Source organism: Pelmatolapia mariae, linkage group LG20 (assembly GCF_036321145.2).
Source record: "Pelmatolapia mariae isolate MD_Pm_ZW linkage group LG20, Pm_UMD_F_2, whole genome shotgun sequence".
Classification (NCBI taxonomy): Eukaryota; Metazoa; Chordata; class Actinopteri; order Cichliformes; family Cichlidae; genus Pelmatolapia; species Pelmatolapia mariae.
Genome location: NC_086244.1, coordinates 5,188,068 through 5,215,064, shown reverse-complemented (window position 1 = coordinate 5,215,064; position 26,997 = coordinate 5,188,068). Strand labels below are relative to the sequence as shown.

Genomic DNA, 26,997 nt, shown 5'->3' with positions numbered 1-26,997 from the left:
TCCGTACAAAACAGGAAATGCTGGGAGTTCTGGATTGTATTAGAAGCTCTCTGGTGGTATTGACAATCTGCAACCCTGCTAGTGCCCCCTACAGGCTTCTTTATTGATTACAGCCACAATATTAGCAAACACTGTCCTGCTGGAACATCAGCACCTCGTCCTATGGTGCCTTCTGTATGGAAGCCTGTTCCTGCCACTGAGGAAAACCTTTTTTGCCATCTGTAAGTCAGAATTTCAAGTTGTTTCTCAGAAGTCTGATTTACTAAGATGAAGTTTGGAGATAATATCCCATAATTTTGATTTATGGATGATTTTCAGTGGCAAAAAAAGCTTCCATACTTCTGTGAGGTCACCGAGGAAGCTTTGAAAATCAAAATCACACTAAAGGTTCCTCCACTTTGTGTGACTCTGGTCAGGGAATGACTCTTTGTTTACATTTTCAACCAATCAGAACACGGCAGACAGAAAATTATGATGGTGATGGAGTCTTCCAGTTTCTGTTCTGACTGGTCTGGTCTTTGACGTTGGGATGAAATCGAATTACACCCTAAACGAACTCTATTTATTCTTTTTCCCACAGGATGTGAAGGCGCAGCGCAGCGTGCCTCTGATTGGCTTCGAGGTCTCTCTGCCCGAGTCGTGTGACCGCCTGGAGCGACGCCACGCCTTCAAGATCTCCCAGAGCCACCTGACCCTCTACTTCAGCGCCGACGGGGAAGAGCTGCAGCGGCGATGGATGGACATCCTGTCCAGGGCTGGGAGGGGGGAGGAGCTTCAGTTCCACCGACCAATTGTGGAGAGTCTTGAGGAGGAGGGGGAGGAGTTTGCAGCTGTGGCAGAGGAAGAAAACACGTGATTCTGTAGGACAAGGAATGATGGCGATGATGAAGATGGGGGCCTTTAAATGAGGATCTGTTGGAAACCAGAAAACAAAACAAACTGTTGTAGCTAAAATATCTGTCTCACACACACACACACACACACACACACACACACACACACACACACACACACACACACACACACACACACACTCTGCTCTCTCTGTGTATTTAAAGTTGTGTGGTTCGTCTGCATGATTCCTCCCAGCTGTCCACACGAGTTGGCGTCTCTCACTCTTTCTCTCTGTCTCACTTCGCCTTTTTCTAACCAGTGTTGAATCGGTGTAGTGGGCGGAGCCTCTTCTGACAGTTGTCTCTCCTTTGAACAATAACATCACACTCATTCGAGTGTCCTGCGTCACCATTTTCTTGATTTCAGCACTCCCACGAGCCTCAGCTTCATCCGGAGTTATGACATCACCGTCGCGTCCTATTTGAAATATTTCGTCCACAAAGACCCGAAAGTGAAACGATGAGAGCTCATTCGCTGGTTTTTAAGTCATTATAGTAACAATTCAACATTTTTCTCCCTGCTGTCGGGCAGATAAACCAGAAGACGCCACCTCTTGTTTGTGGCCACTTTTTGATACTTCACAGAATAAATAAAAATTCAGTATAAAAACGATCCGCACATGAATTGATAAGGACAAGCGTTATTACTTGCAGCTGCTGCAAACCCCGAAGCTCTCTGATTGGACGTTTCCTGGACTTGATCAACAATAAAGCACAGTGAACCAACCCCACTGCAAGTCCTCCACCGCCCACACTTTAAGTTCATGTAACCGGATTTCTGGTGAGAGTCTCTCGCTGGTTTGTAACAGGTTTGGTGACTGGGAGCACATAAAGTCACATTTCCTCTACAAGTAATGAGAGGTGTTACTTCCAGGGACTCATGTTGAGAAATTTCACCCTGCGTGGGATAAAATCCTCGTTTAGATTTGGTTCCTCTGGTGGAAAAGCTGGTAGAAGAACTGAGCTCCTCAGCAGGCGTCACAGGAAACGTTCCTGCAATGGAAACGACTTTTAAATAATAAGTGTGATGTGTCTGAGTCAAACAGCAAACACAATGTTTCAGAACCACGTTAGTCTTCTCCTGATGTCATCTCCCGGCTGGATTAATCCTCTATGAGCTCCTGAGCATCCACAGAACATGCAGAATGTGCTCCAGCATAAAGCAGAGGAAGAACCCACAAACTGCAAGTAAAAAAAATCCATATGAAGATTCAAAACACAGTTATTATCTTGTATAAACACAAATATCTGACAAAACAGAGAAAATGTCAGGAGCGAGTAATCCGAGCATCCTTAAACCCCCCACTTATAGTCAGATGAAAGCTGATTGGTTGTGGAAGTGTGACTCAGGTCCTGATTGAGAACAACAGGCTCCAAAGGTCAGACGTGTGAATCCCAAATGTAAGGTGAGGAGTCAACACGGATGTGAATAAGCTGCGGGTTTCCTCCCTGCGTTAAAAAAAGAAGCTGAGGTGTGCTAAAAAAGATCGATGGTGGGAACAGCAGATTTGAAAAACACAAAGGAAGAATTGGACCGATGTTTCCTTCATCAATGCACTTAAATGACTTTTGGATTTTTACCGCCAATTTACCCCAGTGAAGAAATTCTGGCTTTCAACTTTTCAACCAATTGGAGGAAAGCAGCATTTCCTCAGCAGCAGCCTCTGCTGTTGCGGTTTTAGCTGAAGCTTCCCTGCCCTCTGCTGGTAAAGTCAGGAACTGCAGTTTAAAAAAAAATCACTGATCCTGTTCCTCACAGACCTGCAGAAAGTACGCTCAACGTTTGAAGGTTTTATTTAAACTTCTCAGTCTGAGATATTTTTTCATGTATTTATTTCCTGAGAGGATGATGTTTGTTTCTCAGAGTTCAAACAGTTTCTTCAGTCCGACTAAAAAAAAAAAAAAAAAAACTGAATCAGACAAACTGGAAGTTTCTTTTAATGTATTTATTTATGCTTAACAACTGAAGAGGTGTTATTAACTGTTCAGAGTCTTCTGCACAATAATAATATTAATATTAATAATGAGTTAAATATTGATGATTGATTTTCAGATTTTCTTTTGAAATTAGGATTTTCTGCTCTTGATCTTCAAAGGTTGGTATGAAAGGACTTTGTAGCTCATGATTTTGACCAAAAAACTCTTTCTGATGCAGATACAGTCTCAGTTAAAATGACTAACAATAAACATTTTGACTTCACATGTTCTGACTTTGACATAATGTCCTCAATTTAATAGACGGTTCTGTTAATGTTTCATTATTTAATCTGACTGAGGTACAAACGCCAACATTTTAATGTAACGCTTTGCATTCAGGAAAAAAAAAGCCTTTCGAGGAGGTTCTCGTGTAAATATGATTCAGTTTTTATAATTATTAGGTATGTAAGTCATGTGGTCCTGTTAAACTACAACCTCCAAAATACTTTTCTTTTGTGAATGCAAAATGTCAAACATATAATTTGGAAGAAAAAAATGTTTATGTGGAGCTGAAAGGATTTATTTTGAATATCTAGCTGCTCCCAGTGTCTGATTTTTGTGTTTTGTAATGGCAGTAAAATGAATATTTTGGAGTTTTAGATTGTTGATTCAGACATTTGAAGACTTGGACTCTGAGAAACTGACATTTTCTGACTTTTATTGACCAGAAGATTTATACGATATAAAAAGTAATAATGGAAATAATCGTCCAATAAAAGGACTCTTACGATGATGTTTTTTGGATGTTTTTAAGGACAGAGTCTCTAACAGGAACTGGACCGGACTGCGGACCTTCACGTCTCTCTGGGTCTGACCCATTCGGTCTTTTGTTTCCTGAAATGAATCCAGCGATTAGATGGAGCCGATCTGAACAGAAATCAAAAGAAAAACTAAAGGCTTTTGTTGTTTTTCTTATTTTGACTTGCAGTGGTTCAGTATTTCTCTCTCTGTCTCTATAAACACATTTTGGACAAAGTGTTTTGATAGTGAAAAAAAAAGCAGATATTATGAATATTATTATTGTTACACTACAATGAACTGAAACGACTTGTTGTTGGATATTTCTGTGTTTATGAGTCTGGATTGTGTTGATGTTTGCTTGATGCAAGTTGATGCAAGAAGAAAACAAAGTAAAGATTTTGTAAATATATAATTTATTCTCCCGTGACCCTGTCAGGTCATGTGACTGTGTAAAGGTTAAAAGGTTAACGCTTGCTGTTCCTCCGCACAGCCAGAGCCACGCAGACGGTTCGAGGACTGATGGGGTGAAGGTTAAAGGAACAACCTGACGTTTCAGTGACGTCTGTAGCTGTGAGATCGAACACTGGAAGCAGGGGGAACCTGTTAGCATAGAAAGGAAAAGAAAATACTGCCCGGCCAAAAAGAAACGTCACACACTCTTATGGTTTTTTGGACCGCCTTTAAATTTGTGGTTTGTGTCGACAAACCTGTGTATTGTCACAACAAACTTATTTCCATCCAGAGTTGTGGTCATTTATTGACAGCAAGGTCTTTGATGATTGAAGATTCGAATCCCTGTCTTAAAGATTCTCAGAGCGGTTATGGTCTGGACTCTGTGGTGGCCAATCTGATTTGAGCCTGATGCATCCTGGCAAATCCAATCATTCACGTGGTCAGCTGACCTGTTCTAGGTCACGTAACATTGCTGAACCATGACCTGACCAACTGAAGAAACCCCAGATCACAGTCGTCATAACCTTTGTCCAGTGCTCCAGAGTCTGATCTTTATACTCCCTAACAAATCAAAGCCCTTCTTTTCAATTAGCTTCACCGATAATTGCTTTCCTTAAGGGGACACAGATGTTTTGTCCCAATCACTGCGTGTGGAAATTGATTTTTTTACACGTTCACCAAACGTTGAAAGTGACAGCCGATCCCAATCATTCAACACATTTTTCAGACCACATATCTTTTTTGAAGATGATGGTTCAACACTTTCTGGATAATTCTTAACCCAGTTCTATGATTTGCAGTAATCTCCTTTGCTTGAAGCGATAATTTGACCTTCTAGTAAGAAAGCAACGTGTTTTCCATGACCCAGGATACGTCTTCTGACACAGTTTTTAAAAAAATAAGAAGCTACTCATATTAATCACTGGACTAATTATCCAGTGGATGGCTCTTGCCTATTTGCTTATTGAACTCTAGATAGTGACTTTTTTTTTGGTTTGGCAGTGGATAAACTGTTATAAAATGGCTGGTAGAGAGGAGTGTAGTATGTCGATGTGGTGGTTATCTTTGAACGGAGTTTAAAAGACGACGCTTTTCCAGGACAGCTTTCTAAAGTTTTCTGTCAGAATTGATCAAAATTCTGCTCAAGATGGTGGAAGTTGTAAAATTAGACAGGAAGAAATACAAGTGAAGAAAGTTAAAAGAAGTTGAAGAGTAATTGCAACAGGCTGCATGCAGCTGCTTTGCCTCGTTAACAGACTGTTAATCAGTTATTGGTGGTCGCTGATAAAGCTAAAATACCAAAGATGTGCTTGTTCCTGCTCCTTTCTTTCCTTTTCTGCTGGACCGTCACAGTTTAAAGGCCAAGTTACTCATCAAAAATCAGTCAAAATCATGAAACTTGTGTTAGTTATCAAGCTAATGACACGCAGCTGCTTTCTCTTAATGTAAAATGCTAATGAATAGGTTGGAAAAGCTAAGCTAACAGTTCCCCTTTGCTTCCACAGTTTGTGCTAAGCTACATGCTAACCAGAGCAGAATCTTTGGGAAGCGTTTTGTGATTCTGCATTACACAAACTTTCCTCTCAAAATGTGGAAGTTTTTCTTTAGCTTCTACCTCACCGCCTCGCTATCTGGTGCTCAGTCTGCATGTGGCTCTGGTTGCTACAGTGTGTTTTTTAGCGTGTTTTTGGCATGCAAAGCAGTGATAATGGAAGGAAATGGCCAGTAACTCAGCCTTATATAGCTCCCATCGTCATCAACTGTTTTGATGTGGTGAAAAATGTGTTGCGTGGTCAACGCTTAAGTTGCTTCTTTTTGTTTGAGTTTTATTGAATCTTTTCTGTTGCCAGAGATCATGGCAGACTGGATTAAACTGTTCCTGACTGGTTCTGACGACAGTATATAAAGATGGACATAGCCACCATGAAGTTAGCCATTGGTTTGTGTGGAATCCATAGATACTGGATAATTAATGCTAAATAGCAAATTAAAGTAGTACAATTTCACTTAAAAAACAAGTCATAATATGTATAAGATAATTTTATTACATGAAAACTGTCAATTTGGTTCACTCATTGGATTTGAATTTGTTGGCTGTAACGTCTTTGTAGAGATTCTTCTGCCAATCAAAGTAGGGACGCCTCTAATACTGACAACTTAAGTATAACTAAGTGAGTTCACCCCACTACAGTTTTTATAAAGGTTTAAATTAGCCACAGAGACCAAACCCATGTTGTGGACCAGGGCGTAAACATGTTTGTTTCTGCTGTACACTCAGACATTTTAACATGGGAGTCTATGGAGGCTCACTGTTGTAGGCAGCCTCAAGTGGCCAGTTGAGGAACTGCAGTTTAAAAACAATGGGTACTTGCTGCTTGGTTTGAACTATTTAAATAAAGTTTTTAAAGCAGTTTAAAGAAATATTTGCATCTGCCTCAGCCCCTGATGCGGTTTGTAGTTTCAGATCAGTGAAATGCTGGTGCTGGTCTAGGATCAGTTATTCTGTTCAGAAGTCGAATCTTTGACTGTCCAAAGAAGAGAAACTGGCTTTTGTGTAAAAACTCCTCTAGTTCTGATTTTTGCCTTACAGCTTCTGAACTCTTCTTTGTGCCAATTCAGATGGGTGTCAGTATTTAGCCTTTCAGTCTGCAGCTTTATATTTATTTGTTATTTTATTCCAAAGGTGTTATTACTGCTTTTATTGCTCTTTTTATTATTATTATTTTTTTTGTTTTCTTTGGGGCAGTTCTGATGTGATCACAGGGGCGTTTGTGCTGTGGACTGTTAATGCCTGACGTTCCCACACCTCTGGTGTAACAGCAGCACCGTCGTGTATTCTTCTCCTTCATGTTGTACTTAGAAGTATATTGTTATTATTGATTGATTATTGATTGATTGCAGGTTATCGGTTAGTGGCCGGCCACTGCCTTCCATGCTGTCGATGTCTGTTTCCCATCATGCCCCCTCTGTAAGAAGATAAAATGACAAGTGTTATAAATAAAATAAAAGTATAAAAACAGATGTGAAATGTCTGTCTGGATTTTCATATGTTGTCACTACTACTGCTGACATATTCAGAAAACTTTATTGAAATGTTGTACAAATATTTACAGCTGAAGCAACAGCAAAAACAACAGCGCCATCCAGTGATGACAAAGAGCAATACAGCGTAGGGAGTTGAAAACAGAAAACATTGAATACAACAAGTGAATAAAAGGAATAAAAATTGAGTTGTAAATGTTACAAAGTTTATTCAGATGAATTATATACATATTAATTGTTATATTAGTGAAAGGTCAGCTCATAAAAGTGCTTAATTAAACCAGACCAGTCACATTAGCTGTAGAAATTAAATGTACACTAACCGACTGCATCATTAGGTTCACCTGCTCAGCTCCTTGTTAGTAAAATATTTAATCAGCCAATCACGTGACAGCAAATTAATTCATTTAGACATGTAGACATGGTCAAGATGACCTGCTGAAGTTCAAACTGATCCTCAGAATGAAGAAACAAGGTGAGTGAAGTGATGTTAAATGTGGCATTGTTGTTGGTCTGAGCATTTCTGGGTGGGATTTTCCCACACAACCATCTCTTCACAGATAATAGTCTAAAAAATAGAAAATAGTGGCAGTTCTTGGGTAAAAATGTTCAGGTCAGAGGAGAATAACCAGACTGTTTTGATTTGATAGGAACACAATTAACAGCTCGTTACAACCGAGTTTTGCAGAAGTGCATCTCTGATAGTGATTGCACAGCATGTTAAACCTTGAAGCAGAAGGACTACAGCAGCAGAAGACCGCACCACTCCAGTCAGATAACAGCAGGAAACTGAGGCTGCCATTAAAAGAGGCCCACCAAAACTGGATAATAGAAAAATTGCTCTGATGAGTCTTGATTTCTTCTGTGATAGGGTCAGAATTTGGTCCAAACAACGTGAAAGCATGGATCCAACCTATCCTGTATAACAGCTTACAATGGGGTGAAGATATTTTTCTCAACACACGATGGGCATCTGCTGACAAATCTATAGCCACTGCATGATGCAATCATGTCACTGTGGAAATCAGACATTTTAAATAAAAATAAATAAATAAATCATATAATGACAAAAAGCAACTCCGAGGTAAAAATCAAATCTTGAAAAAGTCATAAAATCAGGATAGAAAATCCTACAAAACTTCAAAATTGTGCATTTAAAATATATATATACATATTCTTTTAATAAGACAAATGTGCTTCTATAAATCAATTACAGACTGACTTCAAACTAGAAAACAAATCTCCAATCAATACTTCTGATTAGATGTAGCAGGACAGCGATGACGCAGTATCAGTTGTTGTGATTGAATGTCTAGAAACAAGATGACCTCCAGCAGCAGAGAGCATATCTGGACTTCTCTCAATTTATTAATTTTCGGGTCTAATTTACTTTCATAGCTATGTTTAAGATGAACTGTGGTCTCTTTTTAAAGAGACTGTAAATGTTTTTCTTACGTCATCCTACGCTGATGTAACATTTAGTCATCATTTACTCTTAACTTTCCCCGCCTGACCGCTTCGCGTCGTTCCGGCCTTCTGATTGGACACTGTCCTGCCACTCTGAGCTCGGCTGATAAGACGTGCTAGGCTAACGTCACCTGGGGGATTTCCTCCCTACCCCCGCTCCCTCCCCACTACCGCTTCCCGTAACAGTTGAGATAAAAACAAACAAAATGGCGGCTGCTCCTCTGTTCTGTAAGCGCCGAGCTTCAGCGGCAGCCGCTGATTGGTAAGGCAGCAAGCAAAGAAGCAGTTCTATTGGCTGGCGGTTAGCAGCGGAGCAGCTTATTGGTCAGCGGGAGATCAGTCCAGCCGCTCAGACCTGCCCCATGCAAACATAGAAATACAACGAGTAGAAAATACATGAAAACGTTTTTCAATTTTTTTTTAAAAAACAAAACATTATTTTATCAGATTGTTTATTGTTTAGTATTTTTTTTATCAATACTATTTTTACTGCAATTTTTTAAATATTTTTTGTTGGTTTGTTTATTATTTTTAATAACCACAGTTAGGTTTTTTTTCTGTTAATTTACATAATAATTTAATTTTGTGGAGAAGGACCTGAACCTTTTATATTTGATATTACAAATAATTAGGTTTTAACTAATTAATTAACAAATTAAACTAAAATAATTTCATCAGTAATCTAATTTCGTTAATTTAAACGAATAAATATCACAAAATAAAAATTAGAAGAAAAAATATCCAGTATATAAATGGGGCACCAGACTAGGAAATATGTGCAAATGTGTTTGTTTCACCAGGTTTAAAATCACCCAAAATATTCATACGTTTCAGGGAAAATGTTTTAGCATAAACTGACTTTTATGGACGAATTACCGGAGTAATAGATGATCTATAGGAAATAAATATCTTCAATCCGCTGACAGGCATAGACAGACAGATTGCATATGTGCAGGCAGGCTCTGTTTAATGACTGCACCTACTCGACAGTTTTGCACCGACGGAGTTTTATTTATTCGGAACTGTGGGTCTGTTCTATGTGGTGTATTTCTGGGCTGACAGCTGTCTGTGATTCAGTCTGTCTCTTCATCTTTACGGAGAACTTGAACCTGAGTCGTCCTCGTCTTCATCATCCTCGTCTTCTCCTCCGTGTGGAGTCACCGGGTCTGGACCGGATCGAGGTTCCTCAGCTGCCCCTCTGCTGCTCTGATTCCCCCCTCTGAGACTTTGATCTCGCAGTGGCTGCTGGGAGATAAAAAGCTTCTCCTTTTCTTCTTCGGAGTCCGCAGAGATGTCAGCCGTTATCCCGGAGCAGGTCCGGAGCGAGCAGGGGAGCCGCAGCGGAGCCGAGCCGGAGCAGCCGGAGGCCGGCGTCCTGCAGCCGCAGACCGTGTTTGTCATCCTGGACCCGGCGGAAACTCTCAACGTGGTCCGGTGAGTCAGGAAGTTTTTATTTATTTATTTTTTTTACACCGTTACTCCTGCCGCGGGGAGAAGCTCCTGGGTTAAAATCTATGTTATTAACTCATAATAAAAGAATAATGTCAGTGAAAGAGACTGCAGGGAGAGTTCAGGCGTGCAGTTAACCCCCTTACACTCATGACCTGTGCTGTAAACAAGTTACTGTTTAACGTTTATTACAGGCTGGTGCTTTTAAAACAAAAGCCTCCTATGAAATATTTTGGTGTAACTGTAACATTTGAAGAGTTTAAAACGCGTTTCACTATTATTTTGTAGCCAGGTAAAGTCTAAATTTAACAGTTTATGAATGGAGTTTGGTGTGAAGTGCTCTCCGAGTACCTCAGCTCTGAAGGTGAAAGTGCTGAGTGTGTGTGATGGGATTATGATGATCATCAAGTTGTTGTTGTTTGCACTGCCTGACCTTCGACCTCTGACCCTCTTTACTTGCTAATCTATTGAGTCATCTATGGAGCTGCTGCAGCTCCTGTTATTTTCCCAGGAGACACAGATAGGGCAGCCTAGTCCTCCCCAACTTATATAAAATATCCACACACACACACACACACAAAAGAAAATTCACCTTTGTGTTTTATCTATATTTATTTTTAAATACATATGTCATATGCCATCCCTAAAAATTCAAAGATTGTCTTCCGATTGGTTTTCTGAGGTGCAGAAAAACTTTAAATGGGTGAAGTTATGAATGGAGTTTGGTGTGTTCTCTTGATTTGTGTTGATTATAGTTGGAAAAGGTTTAAGCGCCATGGCACGTCCAGTCTTGGCCTGCCTTTACCACAGAAGCAGCACTTAAGCTCACAATACACACACACACACACACACACACACACACACACACACACACACACACACACTTGTTTTCATATCTTGGTGAGCAGATCTCATTGACATAATGCTTTTCCTAGCTGCTTACCCTAACCATAACCATAAAAAATGAATGCCTAATCTTAATCCTAACCATAACCTAAGTGTAACCCTGATACTAAAACCACACGTAGAGCCTCAAACATGCCTTCAAACTCACGGGGACGGGCATTTTGTCCCCATAAGTGACTGTTGGTCCCCACAAGTATAGTAACATGCCAATTTTTTCTGTCCTCACAAAGATGTCTAAACATGTATACAAACACACACACAGACAGAAATTATGTTGGCGGTGAGAGAGAAAGCAAAAGTAACAACAAGCAGGAGTGTTTCCCAACTGTCTGAGGGGAGGAGAGTGGAGAAGGGTGGGGGTCTTGGTATGTGTGTATGGTGGGGGTGGGGTTGTGTATAAGCATGGAACAGCAGGAAGTGACTCAGCAGAAAAAATCCTCTAAACACTCTCGTTTGTCCCTCTGTCTTTGTGAGGACCATCAGTCACATCATGTGTTGCAGACAGTGAGGACCCGTTGTAATGTCCCCACCTTGTCAAAATCTAACATGTTTGCAAAATATACACCAAAAAGTTTTCCATACATTCCATTATCGAAGAAGCCTTCAACCCTTAAAATCCAGTTATTTAAAAATTTTCTATCTTTCCAAATTCACAAATGTCCCCACTTTACATTAATAAATACATGTTTCAAAAATATGCGGCAAAAAGTTACCATTTTCCAGAACTGTCTGAATGTCTCAGAGTGATTCGCATTTTCATGCAAACATCCCCATTCCGTAAAATGTCCCCACTTTGTGTAAATGTCCCTGCCTCTGCCAATGTCCTCGCTTCACGTAAATGTCCCCATTTTTGCAACTAAAAATCACCATTTTCCAGAGTTGTCTGAATGTCTCACAGCTGTTCACACTTTCATGAAAACGTCCCCATTCTGGCCAAATGTCCCCACTTTCACAAATGTCCCTACTTTGCAAAAATTGTCTCCATTTTGAAAATGTCTTGCTTTAAAGGTTTGTGAGACGTCAAAGTTTGTCCCAACTTGATAAAGCTTATCCACAGAGCAGACATGTCCTCACAAGTCTTCAGTCTGATTTGGGTCCCCATAAAGGAGCCTTACGAGCACTCATGCTCATACACCCAAACACAGGAAGTGGTAAAGCCTAACAGCTGACAGATGTTGTTCCTCCACATTCTTCTTCTCTGTATAAAAATATTTCTATCACTCTAATACGTGAGTCTCAAACAAACGCTGCAGTGTATTCATAACTGTGGTGAAAGGCTTGACTTTTTACTGCCATGTCTCAGGTTTTTTTTTGTTTATTTCCAAACTGAACATATGAAGAGCTGTTAAACTTGGAGGTAAAACATCAGATAACCAGGAGCGCACACACAATTTAAATTTAATCATTGTAACAAGGTGGAAATGACGATGGCTCTTGCACCAAATGTATTGTCTCTCTTTCCTGTACATTGAAAAATGCTGGTTTAAATGCTGATTGGATAATTGTGTCTATCTCTCAGGCTGCTGATTGGTTGATTTTTGTCTCTGCCCCTCAGAGTGGAGTCTGGGATCGTTGCTGACATCGAGGTCGACGGTCTGCTGCCATCTGACTGCGACACCTTCTATGAAATCAAGAGTCAGCCAATCAGCATCAGGTAACACACCTCTGACCTCAAAGTATGGGGTCTACAGGTGACCCCTCCAACACCACCCACACCACCTGTTGATTATGATAACTAAAGTGTGCTGTCATTTCTGTCTTCAGTTCATCTGCAGCAGCTCCCTCCTCTTCATCTTCTTCACTGCCGTCAGTGATGTCATCGAGGTATAGAACTCCCCCACTTCTTCTTTCGTTCCTGTCTTCGCTCATCTCTCTGTCCTCCAGAGGGCGCTCTCACAAGCGCTGTCGATAACCTCCACCTCCCTACTCCTCCTGCAGGGTTTTGATGCGTCAGGATCTGATGCGTCAGCAGGCTCTGGAGGAGGAGCATAAGGAGACGCAGAAGAAGCAACAGCAGCTTCTTCGCTTCTCCGACTCCTCCTCGCCCATCTGCGTCTCGGTGCCCTCCTCCTGCATACCTCCTGCTCAGGTCCCTGTGGAGGTGCTAAAGGTACGCGGAGTAAACTGAAACGAGAGGTGTCAGAAAATGGACGCCAGTGAACGTACTGCGCAAAAAAATTAAATATCGACTTTGACTACGTTTATTGTTTTAAATATGCAAACAAATATAAAAAAGTATTTAAAGCTAAACATACCTGGCCAACCCTTTGATCAGCGCTTCATAGCTCACCCTTCAGATAGCCGTTTGTTATTGTCTGATGATTTATTAGCTTTCTAAATCTAATTTGCTTTTGTGAAAACTGATTAGCAGATGCAATTGGAAGTCTTTTCCTTAAAATCTATTGGCTAAATCTCAACAATGTGCTAAAATGGTATGTATGGACGCGACCTGCTAGCTCTATATGTATACAGTTATCGTTTGCAGCATTTTAAGTCTTTTAAATCTTCACTCTTGGCCCTCAGGTGCAGACTCACCTGGAGAATCCCACCAGGTATCACATCCAGCAGGCTCAGAGGCAGCAGGTCCGTCAGTACCTGTCCACCACCAAGACAGCCAATCAGCAGCAGGCTGCAGTGGCAAGTCACTGCCCCCAGCTGGGCTTCACCCCTGGACAGCCAATGGACGGGAGCCCCAAACAGGAAGTAAGAAATAAACACGTGAACAAACAAACAGGCTTTATTTTTAGACTGAATCGTGTTATGTGAAGTATACTTTGGTATTTTTGTATCAGCAACTCTTATTAAAAACATCTGTAAGAAAAATGAAGTGAAAATAATCAGAAGTAGTGTTTAAAAACTGTTGGTTTACTGGTTGGTTTGTCTTGCTGGCATCCAGTTGGATGAGTTATAAAAGAATTGACCCACAGTACAGTTGCTGTGAAACAAACTATCCAGAGAGGCCAAAACTGTGTTTGCTCAGGTTGTAAACTTCTGCTGTAAATTTCGACATTTCCATGGAGTTTGACTCGCTCTTGGGTTGAGCCTCCAGTGGCTACTAGAGGAACTGCAGTTGGGGTGGTTATTATGTGCCTTTGGTTAGCCTGGATCTGAAATAACATGCTCAACTCACTCAGAGTAAATCCCATTCTGTGCACGGTAAAATGATTGTTTTTGCCAGTAAAGTCTGGTGGCTTTAAAAGGAGCCATTTCCTCTGTATAGATTTCCACAAAACATAAGCAAACTTTGTTGACTGTTTGCACACATGTGATTATTACAAAGGTAAAGCTGCAGGGGATTTCTGAGAATGAGCTTGAGGTTACTGAGGGAGAACTGAGTCCCGGGTTTGCAACGTGGAGAGTGCAATGAGAGGAAAGATGCAAACACAGGTACAGCTTTACTAAAGAAACACCTTATATAACATCAAAGCATATCAGTGCTGTCGCCTCCTGTGTCTTATGTAAAAATGTTTCTAGCTTGCTGTGCTTTGACACCCAGACCTAGAAAGTGAGAAACACATAATCAGGTAAACAGGCAGTCATGTGCTTTGGGTTTCTACAAAAACACAGCGACAGCTTCTGAAACTCTCATTTCTCTGTTTATACATCATTGAATGCTTTATCTAAATCCCTTCAACATACAATAAGAGTATCTCTATTTCCCACCATAGCTTCTATACTCGCCGTGTTTCACGCCTCATTTATGTGTCACGTCTGAGAAGACATTTCAGCATCTTCCTCTCTCCTCCAGATGCATTTTGAGCACTGAAGCATCCTCCCGGGCCTGATTCATCTCTGGATAAAAGGCAGCAGGAAGGAAGGGAGAGGGCAAAATAGAGACATAAGAAGAAAACCTGCAGTGACAGTTTAAAGGAGCATTTCACTTGTTTTCATTCATTCAGTCAGTCAGCAGCAGCCTTCCTGTCTGAGTCTGCTGAGTCGACTCTTCCAGAGGATCTGAGTCAGTTTCGCGTGCAACGTTTCACGTTGAGTCACCTTAAAACACAAAATCCTCCCATTTTATCCAGAGATCAACAGACTTTTAAAAACTAGTTTCATTTAAAAAAAAGCCTCTTTGCAGCCAGAAAAGCAAAATATGGTATTCTGAGGCACGGTGTTGGGTTTGAGACTTCTGGCATAATTCAGTGAAAACGGATTTCATCATCAGGAGGAGCGACCAGGGCGTGACTTTGTTTTAGATGTTTCCTGACACTGAGCACAAATATGCAACTCTATATTGACCAATGGAGCAAAGCTGAACCAGAATCATTCACATTGAGTATAATAATGAAGATTAGGATCTCAATACTGTTAATGCTTAAATAGCATTCACACTAATTACCCGAGGTGACACAATGCTCATCTGCTCTGTGATTGGTTCATTCAGGTAGAAGACATCATTGTCGATGACATCATTAGCCTGGATTCGAGCCTGAACGACGAGTTTCTGACGCTGATCGACTCGGAGCTGCAGCTCGCCAACACGGTAACGCAACACGTGCACAAACACACTCAAAAACATCACACGGTGCATTCTCTGGTTTTACTTTTAAACGACGTGACGACTAACCGACAAACAGAAACAAACTCCTCCCCATCATCATCATCATCATCCGCCTCCTCAAAACCCTCCAACATGAAGGAAAACACCACACCGGCTGCACCTGTGACGTGTTACTGTAACAATAAACCAAACAAACCCACTTCTGATGATCGTGTCTGAGCTCAAGCAACACTGCCCCCATCAGGTCACGCTGGGAAATACAACCCTGTTCTCTTGTTCAGTTATTAACGAGGAGCTTTTTAAAATTACCCTCTGCAAAAATGTAACTTGAGCTTTCACCACCAGGGGGCAGCTTTTTATATCAGAGGCTTTTAATGTAGCTGTGGAAAACTACTCCGGTTTTTGTTATTGTTTCGCTCTAGATTTGATCTCTTCTCTGCAATCGAGCGTGGGTTCTTTCTGAGAGTTTGTGCTGGTGGTGAAAAGGAGTTCTTTCCAGGTGCTTCAGTCACTGTTTGATGTGCCATTCACTCAAACACCTGTCCTTTACGGCTGCTTCTTCCTTTGTTTCTCATGTTGTGCTCAGGGCAGATTGGATGGATGATACACTGGCTGGCTGACCTCTCCTGTGGTACACGTTGGTATTACATACTCGGATATAAAGTCCAGTTTCACTTCCCTGCAGGCTGACTCATGTTTAATTCAGCTCACACATGTTTTTAATTTAGTTTATTTTAATGAAATTTCAGGTTATTTCTATATATTTTATTAAGTCTTTAATAAAGTTTTTAAGTCTTTGGGTTATCATATTAAATAATCAGGATCTCAGCAATGTTGTGAGCAGCTCAGTGGCCCAGTTTCATTTCAGCTTCAGCCCTTGGCTTTCATTCTGTTTTAAAGTTTTAACAAACAATAATACTATTTCACTCCATGGTTAAAGCTCATTTAAATGAATTAACTTCAGTTTTAATTCATTATCCAAATATTTTCACTCCTGTCCTCACAGCTGAAAGACTTTGGTGTTATGAATGACTGCTGTACAGCTGCTGTGGGCCATATTTGTCCTATTGGTGAGATAGTTTTGGCCCCCGAGCCACATGTTTGACAACATGTCAGATTAGAAAACCTATCAGGAACATTACTGAGGCAAAAAATCAAGGCAGAATTAAGGTAATCTAAATACAGCCTGACTTTTTGTGTGGGTGCTGTCACCCCCTGCTGGCCATAACCTGGAGGTAATGCAGATGTTTCGTATGTGTGAAGCTGCAGTGACAGTGGAGGTGGAAGAGGCTGTCAGAGAGTATCAGTTCAGCTTTCCAGACTTCCTCGTTTTTGTGGGTGGAGACACACGGTGCGTGTGTGTGTGTGTCAGGCAGATAATAAAGCTCTCTGGGAGTTTTCTTTTTTTTGCTTTCTTTCTTAAAGAGACGTTTCCTCATTTTTAAACAGTCGCCTGAACAGAAAGGGGAAGATCAGCAGCAGCTCAGCGACTCGCTGTGTGTCTGTGTGTGTGTGTTAGTGTGTCTGTGTGTGTTTGTTTGCATGTGTGTATGTGTGCAGTTAGCAAGATGAGGATTTTGGTGTTACTGCCCGACCATGAGAAGAGGAGGATTAAATCAGAGGTAAAATATCCAGCTTGTATTTTTTGAGTTTGGGGAAAGTTTGACCTCTGACCTCTGGACTGCAGCTGCTCATTGAGGAAATGCGGCGTAGTCGCCTTAAAGAGAAAACCGATTAAAACTGGGTTATTCATGCAGATTGATGCTGTGTCTGCTGGTTTGCATTGTTTTTATACTTTAAACACATCGCTCTCAGCTGCTTTTAAACGTTTTATAGGCTTATCTGTTTAATCCTAACTTTTTTTCATTCTCTGGAAACCTTTCTTATAATTTCTCTATAAATCTGCTGCAGTTTGGCTGTAGCCTCCAGATGTTTCCTGCTCCCTTTGGTGCCCAGAATCAGATTTTTCCTTTGAAAGTAGCTGCTGTTTAAATTTGAGTTCTTAAGGAAAGCTGGCGTTTCCTAGAAAGATGATAAGAGGAGCTCTGAGCTGCAGGGCTGCGCCGATATGCACGGTGGTCAGTCAGCATTCATTCAACTGAAGTTTCTGCTCAACAGGCTGGAACACAAGATAAACTCAGTGGCTCATTTGTTGTCTGACTTACAGTTTAAGTTGCTGCAGTAAAAGAAAGTGCTCGGCTACTTTGCCTCAGTTTCAGTCTTCCTCTCCGCAGTACACTGATTACATTATTTGAAATGTATTAATCTAAATTAATACTTTTCTCTGTGCTGGAATTATGTGAGCAGTTAGCTTTCATTTCACCCGCCTCTCTAATAAAGATCAACTTCTTGGTTTGTATTGTGGTCTGACGAGATTTGCATTTCTTCCTCTTTCAGGCTGTTTTAGCTTTGTCTGTGCTCTTAATGCGCTCTGATTGCATATTTTAAGAAATCTTTTAGTTAAAATCAAGGGTACCCATAAACTAATGATATCTCTAACTGGGTTTGTGTGGTAGGGAACTGACTTTGTAGTAAATCCCAGTTTAAAGAGGAGCTGTTCCACTCGTCCAGTATTTTCTGTCATATATGTAATGTTACAAAGCCTGATGTTCATATTAATTATGAACGAGATTTACATTGCTCGAGTTATTTTATATTATATATTTTATACGGTCACACACAAAAAACAAAGCACAGCCACCAAGTACAGCTAGCACTCTGTGCTGCCCCTCTGTAGGCTGCCGGAAGCCGGCCAGTCAGAAGAAAGGGATTATTAGATCATTTGGACTGAATCAGTCACAGCTACTTTAGTTGAGTCCAAGAAGTGGAAATGATGACTGGAAACCTTTGACTTCAGATACGATTGAACCTCAAATGTTGCTATAAAATCTCAGTACAGTTTTTCAGCATAATTACAATAAGTAAAGATTTAGTTCCAAAGAGTAACCAAATACAATTAAAATGACAGTAAAATAAGGTAAAAAATAAATAAATCAATTAGTCTGTCACATTTTTTAGGGTATTTGTATAAAAACAGCATGAAATAAAACTCACAGCCAGGCCCTGATTTACTGTAATTTTTGTATTTTGGTCTCAAATGAAAACGTAAAGAAGCTAAAATGTCAATGAAGCTCTTAAAAATGTGCCCGTAGAGGAGATTCGTCCCCAAACAGACCGTCCAGGCCGGGAGGAGCTGCTTTCTGTTTCTGTCCCTGTTATCTGTGAGCCAGCTGTTATCACGGCTTCCTGTTCGATCAGCAGATTCCTCAGTTTCTGACTTTAGTTGATGAGAGCTGACAGAAAAGTCAGACCTTAAACCAGCAGACGTTTCATTTCTGCTCCACAGTTCATCCGCTACACAGAGCTCAGGAAAATAACAGTTTTAGTTCAGCGTGGTTTTAAAGTTGTCGCAGAACACTTAACTGGAGGCTCCTGATTCAGTGTCCAGTTGCTCAGTAGTTCGTCCACGGTGGTGGTTTGACTTCCATGTTATTTAACAGCAGCTGATTGCAGAAACTGTGACCTCTGACCTCTGTGACAGCAGGTTAGCTGCTCAGACTCACCAGAGTGACGTGTGTGTGTTTGTGCATAAATGTGTGTTTCCTGGACTTCGCTGTTGACAGGAGGAGGGGGGATGATCTACCTGTCACTCATCTGATTCTGTGCTCTGATTGGTCCATGCAGCTCCCCGATCCTGAGAACTTGCTGGATGGGTATGGTGGCAGCGGCGGGAACACCATGCCTACGCTTACCGTTAGCAACAGCTGCCCGGCCAACCTGCACGCCGTCAAGAGAGAGCTGACTGGTAAATATCACACACTCAGGTTACATGTTACCAGATACCATAGACTGTAGATGAAAGATGATGGACAGTTGGGCTTTGTGGACTCTGCATTTTGTGCTTTAGCTTCATCACTTTATCCGTTGGGTTGCTATCTTTCTGGAGCCAGAAGCAACCATACTTGGATATGAGGAGGGAGTGCTAAGTTTTAAACCTAGCAAGCTTGGTTAGCGAGCTGTTAATTGGCGCTAACAGATGAACAAAATGCTAGAGGGTAGTACCACACTGCACAGTATTATTCCATTTCAGCGAGTGCAATTCGCAGCAAAACCATTTGTTGTTTCGGGCTGTAAAGATGTTTGTTTCTGCTCTGAAGCTGGACATTTCAACACGGAGGTCTGTAGGGATTTACTTGCTTTTGGAGCCAGCTTTAAGTGGTCATTAGGGGAACGGCAATTTTGGGCTTTACTGTGTTGGCTTCAGTTTTCAGCCCTGGAGTTGCTACTTGGCAGTTATGCATCAGTTCAGGGAATCTGAGTCAGGATGTGAACCTGCAGACTTCTCATCAAAGAGGATGTTTGTCAGCTCGACAGGGAAACATTTTCACCATACGTGATTTCCAGGAGCTCGAGCTGCAGACAGAAAGTCGTACTTATAAATATGCAGCCTCTGAATAGACTTTGAGGTCTTCCGAGTGCATTAAATCACCTGCAGGGGGCGTCACAGTGACCACAAACACAGTTTACGTGAAAGCTTTTCAGATGAAAGCATTGTAAAACGCAGACTCCTTGCAGGAGTGAGCTGCTGTGATTGGCTGCTCCTTCACGACGATTCGTGTCTGTCGTTGCGCTGCATCGTTCCAGCGCGCCGGGAGCGAGGCCCCTCTCTCTGTGTTTCCCTCTGTGCTTCCCTCTTGTTCCTCCTAGCTGAAAATGCGTTCTTAATTTTGATGAGTCAACATCACGACTTCCTCTGAACACGCACACACGGCCACGGCAGCCACTCGTATTTTCCCACATCATCAGTTCCAACTTCCCGTTCAGTCAACATGAACTTTTTGTCCAAGCTGAAACTGACATTTTGCTGTTTCTACGCTACAAAACAAGCGACATTAAAAAACACATGAAACGGAACTGACAGCTGTTTCTGCAGCAGAGAAAAGTCACTCATGATGAACTCACGATATTGATTGCGATTGATTTTTGATGTTGTTGTTGCAGAGGTGGAGTCCAAAGCTCTGGTTAAAGAAAGACAGAAGAAGGACAATCACAACCTCAGTGAGTACTGCAGTATTACTTCACCAGCCAGTAAAATATTTGTGTGTTACTGTGTGGCATTCTTTCAGCAGATCTCAGAGGTAGATGTCGAGCTGATTCACACCTGCAGGTTTCAGGTGTTTCTGATTCCTGACATGCTTCAGTTTTACAAAACAGACTGACGTACTCGTGCCGACACAGGTGCACGCTCCACTATAGAGAGAAATCTTTGGCTACTTTGCAGCATGTTGGACGGTCAGAGTCAACTGGAAAACATGTCTTAAAAGAAAAGCAGTAAGAAATGTAAACTCTCTATAAAATATTAATAAAAACAAATTAAACTACTAAATCTTAAATTCAGTTTAAATATTCACATCATAAATATAATATAGACAAAATACAAGTCATGGCAGTGTCACGAGGCGGAGGTGGCCACAGGTGTGACGTTCTGTGGTGGACTGCGGCAGGATGAGTATTTTGCTGTGGCCGTCTAACACGTCCTTTCTGTCACCTTCATATCCACAAAGTTACTGGTCTGTGGATCCGTTTATTGAGTCTGTTGTGGCCACCGCAGACTCATAAAACATCCTGAGCATCATCCAGCAGATGTTAAAGATCCTCAGCGGTCTTTGGCCCTTCTTGTAGAGGGCTTCAGAGTTTGTAGTGAAGTCCAGTTTATTGTCAGTGTGAACACTGAGCTTGGTTAGGAAGTTGGAGCCAGCCTCGAGCCCCGCCCTGCTTGGCAGCAGGTAACTTCAGGTGAGGAGAGAGCGTCGCATAGTTCAGCTTCCTGAGTTTGCAGCTTCACATGTGAGAACACCGCTCTGCTGCAGCGCGTCTCGGTTTGAAGCATGGAACAGAGAATTTTCTCTGTCTGTAATAAAAGATGTGGAGAACATCCGATTGAGACTCATTCATCTGATTGTTCTCTCATAGCTGAAGAAGTGAAACTGGTGACTGGGAGCATTTCATTAAAAAAAAAAACACCAGTTGGAGGTGGGGGGAGGTGCGTGACGCCATGAAGTGAACTTTTAAGGGTCAGAATGGAAATGAAACAATCAATATTGCTAAAGGAAAACTTTGATATTTGATGTAAAAATTCAAATTTGATGCAGTCTGATGATTTGAAGGCACGTATCTGTCCTAACTGAAGCCTGAGATCTGCTGACTGTCTGATTCTTATTCCTGTTTTTTGTCACCTTTGGTTTCAAAATGCTTCTGTTGCTGCTTTTATTGCAACATTTTTCCTGTGCAGAGTTGTATAACTGTTGCCGAATGCATTGACATCTGCACGCTAAAATAATGTTGATGTGTTCCTACAGTCGAGAGGAGGCGGCGCTTCAACATCAATGACCGGATCAAAGAACTCGGAGCTCTGATCCCTAAATCCTCTGACCCGTTAGTAAACGCTGCACCCTCACACTCTGTACACTTACACTCCTGCTGGTACCAGTACTACAACAAAAGCAGAGACACAAAGTGACTACAGAGACAAAGAGGCACAGATTTTGCACTTGATTAATCAGTGAGATGTTGGCTTATTTAAAGTGATACAGCTGACTTTTTCCATTTAAACAATCTTTGTAAGTTTTATTTAAAATTGAAATTTGATATACATTGTTACTTAGACTTTACTGACTTTTAGTTCAGCACTCATATCTGTGCGTGTTGGCAGCAGCACCTCACTATCCTGCCGTGTGTTAACGAGGCGCTGAATGTGATTGGTGTTTTAGTGAGACGAGGTGGAACAAAGGAACCATCCTGAAGGCGTCGGTGGATTACATCCGCAAGCTGCAGAAGGAACAGCACAGAGCCCGAGAGATGGAGGAGAGGCAGAGGAGGCTGGAGAGCACCAACCGCTCGCTGATGCTCCGCATACAGGTGAGCAGAGGGGGCGGGGTGTGGTGGTGGTCTGAGCCACTGACTTCTCCTTGTCCATCACAGGGACGTAGCTGCAGCTTCACAAACTCTAATTTCTTTGTTTTGCAGGAGTTGGAGCTTCAGGCTCGCGTCCTTGGCCTCTCCTCTTCCTCTTCCAACTCACCTCCCCCAAAGTCCTCCTCCTCCTCTCTGGACCCCCAGACCCTGCTCTCTCCTCCACTGCTTCATCCCTTTTCCTCTTCCTCCTCCCCCTCCTCCTCCTCCCTGGTGACTCCCTCTCTGGGTCTGGATGCTCTGACTTTTACGGACCTGGATGAGCCTCAGGGAGCCGCCACCGTTTTCTCCCCAGACCTGATGTCTGACATGGGGCTGACTGACCTGCACGGCCTGGGGGGCCTCCTGATGGAGGACGGGAGCGGGGCAGGAGTGATGTCCGACCCTCTGCTGTCCTGCGGAGCCTCGAAGACCAGCAGCAGGAGGAGCAGCTTCAGCATGGATGAGGATCTTTGATGACCCCATCAGGCACAGGGATCTGATTGGCCAGAACTGAAGGCGGGACTTCATTTTTAATTTTTTTATGGAACTACTTTTCAGTCTGTGACATCATCAAAGCAAAAAACACACCAAGGTGATGCAGTGTAACAGAAACCATCAGCATGTCTTCCAGTGGACTCCCCTTTGTCCTGAAGTGTTGTTGTCACAGCTGTTGTTGCAAACCCGAGTGTCAAAATTGCGTTCAGGTTCCTCACATGCACTCACGTGAACTGCTGAGACTCAAAGAATCCTGATTTTTTTTTTTTTTTAAATGTGGATTTAGGAGGTTTTATAAAGTAGTCAAAATACTGAGACATTGATTGTGCCTCAGTTCATTCCTGTAAATATAAATGAATCTATAATCACTGTGCTGGAAAACTGAGTAGAGATTTTTATTGGATCAGAGGAGTCTGCATAGCTTCAGGACTTTGATTCAGTTTTATTTTTAATATATGCGCTGCCTGTTTGAAACCATGTCCAGAGCAAAAAGAAGGGAAACTTTTGTAATCGGCCACCAATCCTTAAGAAAACTGTTCATTTCAGTTTGTTTCATCTTTAGAGTTTTATGTTTTATTAGCATTGAGACTCCTCTCATACAGCAGCCAAATTAACATTTTAAGCTTCAATAAATTCTTGCTGATGAGTTTATAATCGTTAGCCTTCAATTAAACTAGCTACAGTTTCCATTGCTTGAGGCTAATTATAAGCTAACTCTTAGCTGCAGCTGTTTTGTCTTCAGGAACCCTCCTAGCTTATAACAGACAGGTTACCAAACAAGAACTTGTCGAGTTAGCTGTTAATGTTAAAACGTGCTCGCGTTAAAAGCTAACAGTAGTTACATACTGTTGTTCATATTCTCCTACCTGCTAGTTTAGTTAGCTACTGTACAGAGCTAGCTGCTATCTGTGCTTGATGTAATTAGCTCTAGCTAAAATCGTGTCATCTTAGCAGCTATGTTTGTTTGTGGAACGATTTCCTCATATGTTACAGTCGCCGATATAAATGTATCTGGGTTTTGTTGGAAATTTAAGGAGCTCTGCTGGTGATGCTGGTTAGGAAAAATAATACTGACTGCAGACAAGTTAGTAAGATGTGGGAACAGAGACACCAAGACACAAGCTAAATGAGATCTCTGCTGATCTCTATTACTTTATTACTGCATGATCACAACTCAAACATCAGAAACAACATTTTTGGCTCCAAAACCAACATTAACCATGTTAAAATGCTGTTTTTTGTTGTTTATCTGACAGCTAATAGATCACCTTTGGAATCTTGGTTTCCTTCTATTTATCAGTAATTTGATAATACTTTTTTTAGACTTTGAGTAGGTGGCGGAGGGTGCCGACTAGTTATGTATAAGCGACTTATTACAGTTGATAATGGCCATTTATTGGGCTGATGTCATTCATCGAATTTCCCAGGTGATACTAAATCATGGCCAAACAATAGTATTTTTTCCTGCTAATGTCATCTGTGCCGTGTACAACAAAGCAAGAATATATAGCATATATTCATAACTACAGCCCTCTCAGGGCACTATACATTGTATATTATAGAGTTCACAAGCCATCAACTTTCTATGATCAGCACTTGGCAACAGTAGGGAAAAAAAACCCTACCTTTATAACTGTAAAAAAAAATATGCAACAGAACCAGGCTCATGCCTTCATACCAGGGAAAATATGGAGGAAAGAAGGGTGAAGACGGGAAAGAGGAACTTAATTACAAGAAAAAAGCACTGAGCTTGGTGTGGCCAGTAAAACCTGTTGGGCTGTTATGTATTGTTAGCAATGCAAGTTACAGTAACACAGACTGTATGAACTTACGTGCATTCAGTTATTGATACAGAAAATACACAAATATCTGTTTTTATGCTTGGTCATGATTTGCTGCCAGGTTAATTTTGCAGTCCTCAGAGAATGTTTAATAAATAAAGTGAACTGCACTTAAATTTGGTCAAGGCGATTTCTGGCAGATAGATAAACAGTATATTCACTTTAGGAAGGAACCAGATTAGCAGTATTCGACAGCATGCCTCTCTGGTTGTATTTACAGAGCCACTATAAAGTTTTGTCAGATCCTTCACAGCTCTCTGTGACCCGTTCTTCTTCACAGAAGAAGGCAGTGTCGCTTGATTGGTGCTCAATGACGCGTCAAACGCGTTACTGTGCTCACAGTTTGATAAAGAAAAGCTGACGTAACTAAGAAAGTTGATAACTATTCTTGTGATACCAATTATCTCTGAATGTTGCTTCAGGTGTAAGCCAGAGAAAGCCTGCCTGTGTCCAGCTAGAAATGAGATTTAATACCTGAATAATGCTCAGCAGAGTCAGGTGTTCAGGTATGAGGATCAGGTGATTCTTGCATAAAGGGATTGCTGTTTTTTTTAAATCTATGTTTATGTCATTTATGTTTATCATATGTTTACAACCATATAGTTTGTCATTGTTTATTCTCAGTTAACAGTTTGTTTTATAGATCCATCAAGGTTCACATGCCAACTTTTATAGAGAAATAAATCATTAAACAGATGCTTGTCTCATTCTGTGTTGCGTTTCCTCACTTACTGCAAAAAAGTAACTGATGGTCCTTTTTATACAAGAAATCTCACAACATTTATAACTTTGTAAAGACTTTGTAAAGACTAGTAATATTATAATTATTTTAAATAATCTAGAAAACTCTGAGCAGAAGGTGTGCAAGTGTTCTGAAAGCTGCTAATTGTTACAATAAAGTAATATGTAGAGAAAAACACAGTCTCTTTACAGCATCTAACACTTAGACCAGACAGGAGTCACTCTGTTCATGTCCAGCAGGGGGAGCCGTTCTGCTGATTAACAAAAACACCTACATTACAGTCTATGTGAGTCCATAACAAACATCCATTTATATGCCAGGAAATTGGAAGAATTATTCTAGAGGTACTCAGGAGCTTTAATGGAGTAAAAGTTCTATAAGAGCACTGTAAAAAAAAAAAAACCAAACAAACAAAAAAACCCTCCATTACAAAAATGTCCTGGAACAAAGATTCTAGTTAAACTTCTCCCTGAAGAAATGAAATGACTCCTATAATTTCACAGGAAATCATAGGAGGCATGATACATAAACTCTCAAGTCCTGGATGTGCCTCAGCCTCCTCCTCATCCAGATGAAGTGTGATTCATAAGACCTCTATAAAGGAAACACCAGTGGAGTGGGTTGGAGGCCAATTGAGGCCAGCTCTCCTGTGGTTCCACCACCCACAAGAGTGGCTGTAGGGATTTAGTGTAATGTGGATAAAGAAGCAATCAAAAGTACAGAAAAGCAGACAAATTTGTTCTCTTGCCTTAAATATTTAAATAAATGACCATCAAATCATTTAGTCAAGCAAACTAATGCATCTTGATTATTATAGTTTTACGAGCAGGCTTTTATAAAGCCAACAGCCTGAATGTTTGAGGCGAAACAAAAAGTGAAGATAAAACGGTTAACCTTTAATTTTATAACCTACATTAAAATTATGGCATACTTTTACTTGTTGATATCAACTAAAAGTATAAAGGCCAAAACCTGAAATGATAACAACAGGCTTGATTCAAATTTGCAAAGAGCTAAATCTGGCTCCAGGCTCTGATTTATATAAACATGTGGATTTGAGTTTAGTTTTAGTTTAAAAAAGACTTTTTTCCAGGACATGATCTGTTTCATACATGACAGCAGCAAATGTGGATCAACCTGCCAGTGAAAAAAACGTTTGAATTTAGAAGCAGTCTGTGGGAAAATGTCACAGCTGTTTTGTTTACCATGTATGTATTCTGGTTTAACTACTGTTGTGGGGACAATGATCCAGGTCAAATGCTGTGAGGACATTTTGGAAAATTGGGTCACCCTTTGAAAAGTATGGGTCAGATCTCCAGAGGCTGTCTAAAGGTTCAGATTAGATCCAGGTTCTGGTTCAGGGGCCGGGGAAAGCAGTACGTCAATCACAGTGCTCACCAGGACAAACGGACAAACGTGTGCATGTATCTCTCTTTGATGTTGGCCTGTCCCGGGTGTCAGAGGTCAGGTACCATTGTCTCTCCAGTGATTTCCTGCTTCCTGTTTGGACGTCCTGGCACGCTGCTTTGACAAACA

At 41.2% G+C, this 26,997-nt stretch overlaps 2 protein-coding genes across 3 annotated transcripts in view; both read left to right on the top strand.

The window, feature by feature from the left end:
* The window catches only part of fgd1 (FYVE, RhoGEF and PH domain containing 1), a 44,016-nt gene extending 36,931 nt beyond the window's left edge, over positions 1–7,085 (top strand). For both annotated transcript variants that reach the window (XM_063463253.1, XM_063463252.1), the window contains exon 18: positions 581–7,085. In XM_063463253.1, coding sequence (XP_063319323.1) covers positions 581–856 — 276 coding nt within the window. In that variant the 3' untranslated portion in view covers positions 857–7,085. The remainder of the gene's footprint in view (positions 1–580) is intronic.
* A 2,440-nt stretch (positions 7,086–9,525) lies between these two features.
* On the top strand, positions 9,526–26,977 carry tfe3a (transcription factor binding to IGHM enhancer 3a). The gene is made up of 11 exons (XM_063464353.1): positions 9,526–10,007; positions 12,484–12,582; positions 12,693–12,752; positions 12,867–13,038; positions 13,452–13,631; positions 15,313–15,411; positions 19,114–19,234; positions 20,431–20,487; positions 21,789–21,864; positions 22,200–22,347; positions 22,456–26,977. Exons 1-11 carry the CDS (start codon positions 9,865–9,867, stop codon positions 22,855–22,857), a joined length of 1,557 nt encoding a protein of 518 aa, XP_063320423.1. The 5' UTR covers positions 9,526–9,864; the 3' UTR covers positions 22,858–26,977.
* The last annotated feature ends 20 nt before the right edge of the window (positions 26,978–26,997 follow it).